Here is a 12,387-nt window from a genome sequence, read left to right as displayed (position 1 = left end):
GTTAACTGTCTTCTAAAAGAAATCACGAATCTTGCTAATAAATTATTTAATCGCGTGATACACATTATTACGGCTAACTGAGAACCGCATTAATAAACAATTTAATTTAAATATTTCAGATAATTGGATGAAAGTAACACTATAGATGTAAGCAAAGTTTGCAAAAAAATTGTGATAGTATTATTAGAAGGTAAAAAGCTCAACGTTATTCTAGAAAAAAACTTTTTCAATTTTAATGTAAAAACATTAATGCTATTTCTCTTTTCGATTATATTATAGGAAACTATTCGTGGATTATTAAATATTTGAATTCCTATTTAGATATCTGAAAATGTTTTTGAATAAAAAACACATGTGTTTTTAGATTAATGAATTTATGTACAAAAAGCATTTAACTAGTATATCTCTTAATTAGGATCAATATTGCGCAGTTGTAAATGCTAGTATCTATGCTTATGACTATTATATATATTATGATACATATACGTAGTCTAGCACACGAGAATCGTTTCACGAATGCTAAAGCTAAATATAAAAATACCGATCTGTAGATACGTTGTTTTACATCGTGCTTATTCATAGAACATTTTATTTCATTAATATATTCGAACTGCATTTTTATCTCATTAATACATATACTTGAATACAAATTGATTACGCGTTTATTGATTATCGTTGATATTATTAACAAGTGCAGGAATATAAAATAAAAATTTGTATTTATAAGGAAAATGAAAAGATATATCGGCATCATATCATTTTATTCTATTTTTCATGGGAAGAAAATTTTAGACTGCTGCAAGATATGAAAATTAGCATTCATCTCACACACACACACACACGATATCAAACTATATAAACACTCTCTTGATGTATTATATGCGCCATAAAATCTATATTACTAATCGTGGACAAACTAATATGTATTGTATCAAATTTTTAATAGTCGATTATTTATATGTTGCAACAATTTTTCGATCATAAAGAAAGATGCTGATATATCATTTGATACGATTGAATATTTTAAGAATATAAAAATGATTGTATTAAAATTGTATCAATATGTTACATTTAAAAAAATGTAAAATATTCTCTATCATTCGTACGGTTGGAATAATGCCACTAACGGCGCATAAAATTCGTGTTTATTTAAAGTAACGTTAATGAAGACAATGGAGTTCTATAGTTTTTGATAAATGAAGCTAACGGAAACGTCACTTCCCGGAATAGTGTGAACCAATGTTGGACGGTGGTCCTCTATGATGATGATGATGTTTTTGTCCAGGACCAGAGTATCTGCTTCCTGGCCGGGAATGTACTATTGCGTAGTGATCGCTATTCGTCGATATTGACCTCGTAGAATTCATGGTAGATCCCCCAGAGGCATATCCCTGCTTTCCGTTTAACGAATACCTGAACATAAGAAGGGTCTCGTTCAGACATGCAATCGCATGCGTCATGATATGCAATCCGTAATATTAATTGCCATCATCGTGACTTTGCTGCGCGTTTAAGTTTAACTTCACTTAGAAAGTTCGATACTTTTCATTTTGCCAGATCAGCAATTTAAACTAAAGATTATTCAATTGCACGGTGTCAAAAAAAAAAAAAAAAAAAAAAAAAAAAAAAAAAAAAAAAAATTATTGAATATCGAACAATGATAAAAAAATATGTATCAATTACATCGCGCTTTTAATCTGACGAGGATACATTAGCTTATCAATGATCAATTCGAGCCACTCGGGCTCGAGTGTTGAAGCGTTCTTGTAGATGACATACGGTTATGTACGATAGGTACGAGTAATCACATATTATTGATGCAATTAAGAGAGAGAGAAAGAGAGAGATACTTTGTCGGCAAGTCACGCGAGAGGGTAGCTAATAGAGGAGATAATTAAGTCAAACCTCGACCCGTATTGAGAGCCGTGCCAGCTGCGGTATGGATCGTAATCCTCGATGATTGACGGCTCCTTCTCGATAATATCGGTCCGGGTGCAACTACAGGTCATTGCCGAACATAGGAATATGTTGATAATTAGCATGATAAGGAATAATATGCCGAGCGCCACTGCCAGCCACAGGAGCCATAGCGGGTGCACGCTGCCGTCATCGTACAATGTTTGTACAACTGCAATGAAGAAACCACTATATAATTTTCGTATTGCGATAAGTGTTCATGTATTTATGTGGATTCGTAACGCAAGCTACAATGGAAATACCGTCGGTGTTGGTATCAAAATTCCATTTGTTCAAATAGTATCATGTGTCTAATGAGAAAAAAAAATAATATGAATACAGTTCTACAGAGTAAGTACAGAGAATCAAATGGAATAGAGGCCAGAAATGAGATAAGTTAATAAGGCAATTATTTTTCAATAAATTCCACTTTCAATATTCTATCTGTCGATCCGTTTTAATGGTTCTAAAATAACCACTTATTTTATCATATTGAAAAATATGTATCGCACTATGCATCGCTTTATTCAGATTTAACGGGATAAGAAAATGATCTGTTTATTTCAGCGATGCAGTATAATTAATTTAATGACATAATTTCGCGAAGATATCGTTGATGACCGGTATGGCAAATTATAGCGCGGGAATGAAACTCTGACGAAAAAAAAAATCAAATCGAAGCACAAAGTGTGATAAACGGAAGAAGATCACTTATAAGAGTCTGAAGACGCATTATAATTTGATAACAGCCCCTGGATATAGGTTGCGAGACGACATCCGAATGCCGGTCAAGATGACGAAGACAAGAGACAAGCAACCATCTTTTGCAAGGGAATAAAGACATAAACATGAATATATATATATATATAAAAAGAATAATAAAGGAATTAAGAAAGAAGTAGACTGCACGCATTCTCGACATGATTACACACTTTTCTTGTCACGACGACATGTCAAAACTACAGCTGACTGCAAGCAGCTTCATCGGATTACATCCGGTTGCTTTTATCAATCGCTTTATTAACTCCTCTCGATCTCTTCTTATATATTAACTTACTGCCGAAAAAAAATAACATTTTTTTTAATATCAGAATGTCTAAAATTGATTATTTTGTATTTTTTAAATATTATTTATAACTTGTTAGATTCTTTTTCATTAACAGAACATATTGTAGAGCATTTCACTTTACTGTCGTAAAAAGTTGTTCACTTCGATCGGCAAAAAATGATATTAAATTTATATATTGATTTATTGATGTACGTTTTATATTAATTTTTAATCGATATTAGTGAATATAAATTTAAGAAAAGAAATAAAAACTCGAGAGATTATTGCTCTTTAATTAAAAATTAATATTTTTCTTTACATAAGATAAAGGATGAAAATGTATTATGTCAAGAATATAAGATAATAATAATGTGATATGATAATATAAAATGATAAAACGTATATATGAAATGACAATAATAGTGAATGGCTATAGCGTATTTTACCTACCTCGTTTTTCGCCTGGTTGGAGAACAAAAACGCTTGTTCCTGCAAGTAGCACTCCTTCTTCACCACTAACACTTTGTCCGTTAGTGGAAGAGCCACCCTTTATCAATTCCTCTTTGTCTCCTTCACATACAGGGGTACCGCAGCTTCCTAAGCACATAAATTTTTGTTCCATTATGTCACACGCGAGAAATATTACGCTCGAGTTCATATCTACTGTCGAGTGATAATTATATAGAATTTGAATAATTATACAGAAATCTGTTTACAAAAGTATTAATAATTTACAAAAAAATTTTATTAAATATTTCATTAAAGTATTAAAGTATTTTATGCAATTTTTATATTTTTGTTAATATGATATTGAAATTAAATCAATATATGACGTTTGATTTCTGATAATTTTCAATCTAAGGAGATTGAAACTTTTACAATATGGAATACAAAAAAAAAGCATTTCCTCATAAAATAAACGGGAGTTTGTCACAACATAACGAGTCGTAAAAGTTGAATGCCATTTTATAACCCACATTCGTAATGAAATGCTAATGGAAAATCATTCAACGGATCAGTTTACCTCTGCACACGGCGATGTCGCATTGGAAATGCACCTCTGAACTGTCGGCAAACCGGAACATGGAGAACAATGTGGCATCCGCTATTCCGGTGCTTCGATCGTATATGAATTTCGTCATTCGAACTTTCACGGGACAGCTTCGCGATAAAAAAAATCACAATTAGTATATCGTTTCAATCGTCAAAGCGACATTACGTTAATAAAAAAAATGTACATTTTTCCATTGATGAGTCAGTAAAAGTACAGTTGAAATTAATTAAAGTTGTTTACTTTTTGAGCGTCTCACTAATTTGCAAAGTAAATAAAAAATATAAAACTGCTTCGATAGAGAAAACTTATTAAAGAGAGGAGCCTAAGAGTTCTCGTTCTACGTAATAAAGGTCTTGTTAGTAGTTGAAATTTTAATAAAATTACTACTAAGTATGGTTTTAATTCTTAGAACATTTTATCATTCTTAGAACTATTTTATCATACTCGTCGTAAAAAGTTGTTCACTTGGACGTGAACTTTCGAACAAAAAGGAAAATATCGACTACATTGTAGATTCGTTTAATATAAATTATGATATTTAACACACACACTATCATCATATATCAAATATGCAAGATACCTAATATTTACATTTATAACATGAATATTTGCGATAAATATAAAACTTGATAATTAGTGTATCTTTATGAATTTTAAAAAAATGTATATCATACGCTTACCCTTTCTCGTCTATAAGCTGCACACTAGAATTGAGCTTGTTAAATGCAAAGCAATTCTTGACTCGAATCCCGTACATTCCTGTAAATTGAATGTTCAACGATACAGTGCTTTGAACAGTAGAGATCTCACGAAGAAACACTACTAACGGACTTGTCCATATCGACACTGAACATAAAAGCAAAACGATGAAATGAGTATAAGATACAAACCGTCTGGGCGTGAAATCTCGGCACGCAGAGTGTAGTTGTGACCGTATATAGCTTCTTGTACTCTGACACCTTCGTCCAGAAGGCGCAAGGAGACCAGCGAAGTTTCATTTCTATGCAAAAGACGTAGTTTTATTTTGAGCATTTGAGGACTTCTTTACATGCGTTTGTTTCATAGTATATATTTTATTATTCAAATCATGACGCGCAGACGCTTTACAAAAATTGCGATCAAAGTGAATGAATAAGTATGTCGAAAAGTCATTATATCTGACATTACGCATGATGAAAAATCAATGAATCACATTTCAGCTTTCAAAACGTTTTGATTGAAGAAAATTATTTCGAGGATATATAACGTTATTCCGACACAAAATAATTATCATTTACAGAGTATCTTACGCGACGACAATTGTATACTGAATATTGACCGCATTTTACACTTGCACGGAATAAAAAATACGGCTTGCGGTAAACCACAGCGTCACGGACATACTAATTATCGCCCCATTTATCGAATTCTTGGATGTAATTAAATTCTATTGTCGCTCGAGTGGCCCTTCTGAGTATAAGTAAATACAAAAATGCATCTTGATATATTTATGTAATTTTTTAACTTAAAAAAAACGCAATAAGGTGATGGATGAATACTAATTTCGCGATACTAAAATCACGTCTATTAATTCTTTAAAGTCAAAGAAATGTTTCTTAATGACACATATCTTGATATTATATTAAATATTACGTGCAATTTTTAAATAGTCTTATTTGTTATTAGCAAAATTAATAAAAATACTAGAGTTTTACAAAAAAGTATTCAATTGCATCGACAGAGTGAAATATCAACACTCTAATAAATTAGAAGTAGCTTTAAGTATAATTATGCAAAAACGATGATATACGACCGAGTGGTATTAAATGGCAAATATCAATGAACGATTAGAAAACACGCGACTGCTAATAACTGATTAAGAGCTATGCGAACGGTATTTCCCGTTTAGATAGTGATGTTTGTGATAGTGTCAAGCTACCGTTGGTTACTTCTATCTCTTGCACGTTTAGCAGAATCTACCGCATATCGATTACTCACGATAGTATTATAGAGAATCCATAAATAAAGTAAATTTATAAATGCAGCATCAACATAGATTCCGTCATTTTAACAGTCTGCTAAGCGATAAAATTATCGTTTGCTTTATATGTCACGCAATAATGAAAGAACACATATCAGAAAATAATTGTAAATATTTTAATTAATTTAAAAAAATTAGAAAGCTTAGGAAGAGAGAAAATAAGATTTTTTAAATTATTGATCTCTTGATTATGCTTGATTACAGATTTTTTTACTAAGTATTAAATTATTTTATTGGTTATTTATTATTGTTATTTCATAATTGAATTCTAACTTACTTGGCATTTTTGAAGCCCGCTTTTCCGCACGTAATGACATAAAACTTATCGTCCGCTAGCTCCAAAGTTTTATGTATCCTAACAGCAATAGGAATGGAACGTTCTTCTGTGTGCTGTAATATTATCATATTTAAATATAAAATGATACAACATAAGTAATAAAATATTTCTGACAAGTCACAATACCTGAATTATTATTTACAAAATACTGTAAATTTTAATTTTCATGTACAAAATATACGAGAATTTCTTGTATATAAAATCTCTGTTATATATATATATATATATATATATATATATATATATATATATATGTTTGTGTGTGTGAAAATTATACTGACAAAATGAGAAAAGTAAGTCGTACTGAGAAAAGTCTTCGGGCCACAAAGTCGTTACATTTGCAGAACAAACATCTCGGCGGAAAGCCAAGGATTCAAATGCAAATCCTCATCTCCATATATAAAGTCAATTTTTATATTATTCTCAAGGCATTTAGAATGGCCAGCTAGATAAATTAGCATATATTGAACCTTCTCAAAATAATTAATTTTCTGGAACTTGACACACTTGTAAATAAAAGACGAATATTAATTTCAATCCAAATGTATCTGCACGAAACGTAAATACACCTCGGGCAACGGAATATCTGTTTACACGCAGCGAGATACTCATGTAACGAGATGATTTCTTGTTACTACTTCTCGCTCGATTCGTATGGTTGATTTTTCAGGAATTTTAAGGAGCAGTCAATGCTCTTCGTGTCCCATAATTCGACCGCCCTTGGCGTATAGTGATTTCCATAATCATAGAAGCCTTACGTTGTTCACGAGGACTCCGCAGTACTCGGAACTGTCCTGCGATGCGAATAGGTTGATGCCCAGGGTGGCGTGCGTGGTGCCGTTGCCGGACACCATGCACTGCGGGGTTCGATGATCCCGAGCGTGGACCGCGCCTACAAAACTCTGATTGAGATTGACGCGTATCGTCATATAGCCGCCCTTGCACGTTGCCGTCACCGTCGGTTGGAACTCCGTGTCCAATAATTGTCCGGCGACCTGCAATCAAACGGAAATAGTAATTAAACTCTGGAACACTCCAAACGACGCCGATCGCGTTCTAAAACAAAAGGAGTCCTCTTAGGTCTCGAATTTTTTTACGCGTCCCTTATTTATATTTTACGTTCGCGTCTCGACGCGTCTCGAAAAACTCCAGACGCTTTCATAAATATTTAAATCAGGGTCAGTGTTGCGCCACAACAACATCGACTAGTTAACTCCGCTTGACGATTGCTCTGTTCCATTCCAGATCACGGTCGTACAACACCGATGGAGAAAAAGACCAGGTCTTTTATAACGTGTTAATCTAAAGTTGAACGTAAGAATATGTTGCACCAACGAACTTCAGTGGCCCGCTACGGAAGTAAAGCCTATCGGAATTTACCTGTCACTTTTTTTTTTTATCCGCGAGAAATTCCACTTGTATATAATGAGAGATATTTAGAGCCAGTACTATGGGTTTTTTTTTTTTTTTTTTTTTTGCGAAAATTGCAAAAGTACATGAAGTTACGTTCTTCTTTATCTGTGACATTATATCGAATCGCAAACCAGACGAGTGTCTACATTCTTTGTGACGGCAGGCCTGTTTCGCTCGCGCGATATCGGACCGTGCGAGACTCGGAGCGATCTCCACCCCCGTCACTATCCTGCTAAGGAGCACTCGACGAACGCAGACCAATGATATTTCCTCAGGCCGGATCACGGACTTAATGTACGAGCAAACTTGGACCGGTCTGGGCAGTAGCTATCGGCCCACGCTAACTTTCAATTTCACGCAGCCGGACCGCACCGTAACGCGGATAACGCGCGTTTGTACTGTCAGGAATACGCGTGATGAGACGCGTATCCATGACATGATCTTGATATTAATCTCGGGTTAATATAACATCTCTGAGTGGATACGCGATTAGTAGGCGACGACACTATTAATTCCACGGTCATTTTTACAGCTATAGTTAAAAAGGATTTATCAATTTGTTACGTACAGTGGACATTTTTTAGAATTTGTAATGTCACACTGATAATTACAAAAATATTCAATAGAATTTGAATATGAAAACAGCACCTCTCTAGGAATAAAGACTTATTATTATCCAATTATTATTAATTAATAAAATTGCAATATTATTAATTATTAATTAATGAAATTTTATTATTATGAAAAATTCATGAATCTAATAAAAATTTTAAAAAAAAGTTATCTAAAACCTCTTTTAGATAATTTATAATTTGCATAAATTTCGGATCAGATATCTTTTTATAATTTCATATATTTTAATTTCTGATACTTTGTATATGTGTGTGTATTTTAATTCTTTAAATTATGCTTTATACAGGGTGTCTGGTAATTACCGCCCTACTTCTCTAGGGCAGCTAGAGCATGTCAAACTGAACATAAAAGTCCTGTACTATTTTGCGATTTGCGCAATAATTATTAAACTATTAATTAAAAAGGCTCAGCGAGCGATATTATATATATATATACCAGTTCTATCAGCCCTAGAGAGGTGAGACGATTATGACCGGACACCCTGTATTATACGACCTTTAAAATTATAAATAAAATTCTATTCAAATCCTATCAAGTCTAAAGACGGTTTCAAAATTTGCATCATAAAGGATTCAGGAGCCTTTGGCGAAATCAATATCCTTCCCAACATACTTCTCGCATAATGTGCCAAAAGTGGTACAATTTTGCTATCTCTGGCAATCTCGCCCGAAGCCTGCGAGACAAAGATCCGCACGTAGGCGTTCGGCAAGGACGCAAACGAGTCCTAAATACTCCGACGTTATTCGAGGAAGAGGATCTCGCAGCAGTCGTTAGTCTCTCTCTCTCTCTCTCTCTCTCTCTCTCTCTCTCTCTCTCTCTCTCTCTCTCGTTTCGCGGGCGAACTGTTCGCCGAAGAAGAAAGGCGGCTTAGCGGTCCTCGATTAGCGGTGGATGCTTTGTCTACGTGTGCGATGACAGGTATACGATAGCGGACGAGAGAGGATCGTGGTCGCCGTTGGGCAAGGCCTTGCGAGAGTCGTATCCCGTGGCGGTCCGGCAACGTATGACATTATGCGCGTATAATTTAATAGCACTCGCGTTGTTGCTCCAACGATGCTCGTTCGTCTGGCAGGAAATTGTACGACTGTTTGCCATGTCTCGAAGTGCGTAGCGCGCGTTTACGTAAAGAAATATCTTTCAGCTCGTACTAAGCTTATATCAGCGAATTTAAAAGACTGTAATACAGTCGTAAAGAATCGAGCTCAATGCTAATCAGATGATTGCGCAAAGTATTTATCTTTCTATCACAAACTGTTACTATACTTTATTTCTAAGTTATATTTATCAGTTTGAAAAGTGTCATGAATAAATAATAACTGTTATTAATTTTAAAATCAAAATATTAAATAGGATTTATATGTAATGTATATGAAATGTACACACATTGATATTTCATAATCTAAAGATTCTCTCGCAGATATCCTCGTTACTTCACTCGAAAATGATCGTAGGATGCAGCAAAAGGTATGTGAAATAAAACTAAAATCAATATTCACATTGATATTAATACGTTAACGCGTTTCGAGAGCAACAATAGCAAAATGCAACATTGAATGAACAAAGCAACATGCAATGCAATTGGAATTCGCGACCTATTATATGACATTTAACAATTGGCAAAACGTAGGAATACGTGTTCTCACAAACTTCCTGCAGTATCCATATCACGCACCAAACATACACTCAATGGCGAATAAATAATTCGGTACAATAATATCCATTATGCGCGTTACATAAAGCTGAAGCCGATGTAACGGCGCGCTTCGTTCGACGCGGAAACATCAGTTCCGCCTGTTAAACTGGACTCTTATCCTCCGCATCTGAAGGATATTCCATTATAAATATCATGCGCGCACCAATTATTGTCCAACGGCTAAACAGCCCGACTTGGATATGCGGTACCGCAACTTCCGTCGTTCAACTACCATCCACGTAACGATCTTTCAGAAAAATGCGGGGCATGAATGGACAAGCTTAAAAATACAGGCTGACATCACGTAATCGCAATGCAAACAATAGGAGATAGATTAGAGTTGCTTATCAGCGAGTCTCGGTTGGATTAGTACGTACATACCAATCCTGCGCAGAACTAGTCTGACATAAGTCGACAGCATGTGGCAATATCGCGAGGAATGCAAATAATCTCATGACATTTTTCAATTGTATTAATCTTGAGACTACTTTTCAGAAAACGAACGATACAGAGCGAGGGAATTTGTAGAATTTGAAAAAATTGCGAAAAAAACAGCTGATTATACGTCTAAAGCTGACAATATCTACACAAAAATATGTAGATTTTACTCGTGAATAATTGCAAAAGCGGTCGGGAAACCGCGTAACCGCGTTTTTAAAAAAATACACCACCTAACGACAACACGACGGCCAGATCGCGATAAGTGTGGTTATACAACGCAAACAACTAAGCGGACGCGGGAACTCGTTTGGTACAACAATTGCGATCGGGCCGGCAATTAATAATTCGCCGGGAGGGTTGCGCCCGAGCGCTATCGCATATCGACGCCGCGCGCGCAATAAATTGATAATTTTTTCACCCAGGCTTTAATGCACGAGCGTAAAAATTCACGCGTGGATAACGGCAATGCATCAAGATTTAATCCCGGCCGCACTCGTGGCCGCGATGTTTCAACGCATTCCCCGAGCGCACACACCCAGTCCAGGCCCCGGCGAGCCGCAGAAACAGGATCGTTCCTCTCACTGTCGGATTGTCGATCGGGGACTTTCGGTTGTCGGCGACGTGTCTTTCGATAAATAAGGGCTGGGATACGCGGCGAGAGATATAAGGGCCGAATAAGATATAACGAGCAAGCAACGTTAGCCTGTGCCTTCTCTCTGCTTTACAAACATATTTATTTATGAAATTTATTTAAAATGTAAATAAAATACTTTGCGTCATTTTTTGCGTCAACTTTTCGGGAATCATCAAAAGAAAATGATTATTTTCTTTTTTTTTTTTTTTTAAGAAGAATGTTTAATTTTATTTGATAACAAATGCGAAGGGTGAAACAAATGATTATTGCATCGAATATAGACGATAGAAAATCACTTTGGTAAAAAGTTAATATAAAATTATTATAAGAGCTAATAGTTTTATAAAACAAACATTTAATTTCATACAGAATAATAATAGTATTAATTCCTCAATGTCAACACATACATACATACACACACACACACACACACACACACACACACACACACATACAATATTAATATTACAATAAGCATAGTTTTTGCAGATGTTCATTTAGAAATTTTTCTCTTTTTTGCATGCTCTTTTGATGTAACGTACGATAAGTATAGCTGCTAATAAAGATACTCCAATAAAGTACGCTATCTCTTAATGAGCTACGGTTAATTACTATCAGAAAGGATGGGTAATTAGATACAATGAATCATGCTACAAAGCGAAAAATGTAGCTTTTGTATTTTTACAAATTTTCTACCAACGCGTGAAGCAGAATAACCTTTTTTTAAATAGCTTATTAAAATTTTTTTAACTTTTAATTAATTATTATTTTGTAGAAATTAGTTATTACATTTTCATAAAATTTAATTACTAATTAACAAATTACGCACTTGTTATTTTGCTCGGAATGAATTTTTTTAAACGTAAACAGTGTATCGAGGATATTTTATACAGAGAACATTCATCTCTTAGTCCGGATTCTGTTTTGAACAGCCTAAGTAATGGATTTAATAATTCGCCTCACGATTAACTTCGACGAAGGACGAGAAGATGTAGGACAAGATATAAAATTCAGATGGTTATCACTGTCGCGTTCAGCATCGTCGATCGAGCTTATCCTACAATTCCTTTACCATTTGCGACGTAATGAGAATCGCAAATGAAAGCGGCGTCGAATGGTATCGCGTGTGAGTCCGCAACGCACGTGTGAGAGAGGCGC

The 12,387-nt window shown here is 34.7% G+C and overlaps 1 protein-coding gene across 2 annotated transcripts in view; it reads right to left on the bottom strand.

The window, feature by feature from the left end:
• Positions 1 to 357: 357 nt before the first annotated feature.
• Positions 358 to 12,387, bottom strand: part of LOC140672202 (uncharacterized) — a 28,232-nt gene continuing 16,202 nt past the window's right edge. The window contains exons 2-9 of one of the 2 annotated variants that reach the window (XM_072904118.1): positions 7,174 to 7,410; positions 6,356 to 6,468; positions 4,949 to 5,058; positions 4,739 to 4,817; positions 4,029 to 4,165; positions 3,455 to 3,601; positions 1,912 to 2,128; positions 358 to 1,413 (exon numbers count right to left, since the gene is read on the bottom strand). In XM_072904118.1, the coding sequence (XP_072760219.1) occupies positions 1,215 to 1,413; positions 1,912 to 2,128; positions 3,455 to 3,601; positions 4,029 to 4,165; positions 4,739 to 4,817; positions 4,949 to 5,058; positions 6,356 to 6,468; positions 7,174 to 7,410 (1,239 nt within the window). In that variant the 3' untranslated portion in view covers positions 358 to 1,214. Of the gene's footprint in view, positions 1,414 to 1,905; positions 2,129 to 3,454; positions 3,602 to 4,028; positions 4,166 to 4,738; positions 4,818 to 4,948; positions 5,059 to 6,355; positions 6,469 to 7,173; positions 7,411 to 12,387 lie in introns of both variants that reach the window. The other variant, XM_072904117.1, reaches the window with a different exon arrangement.

This window comes from Anoplolepis gracilipes, chromosome 13 (genome assembly GCF_047496725.1).
Source record: "Anoplolepis gracilipes chromosome 13, ASM4749672v1, whole genome shotgun sequence".
In the NCBI taxonomy this organism is placed as follows: Eukaryota; Metazoa; Arthropoda; class Insecta; order Hymenoptera; family Formicidae; genus Anoplolepis; species Anoplolepis gracilipes.
This window is presented reverse-complemented; position numbering and strand designations above follow the sequence as displayed.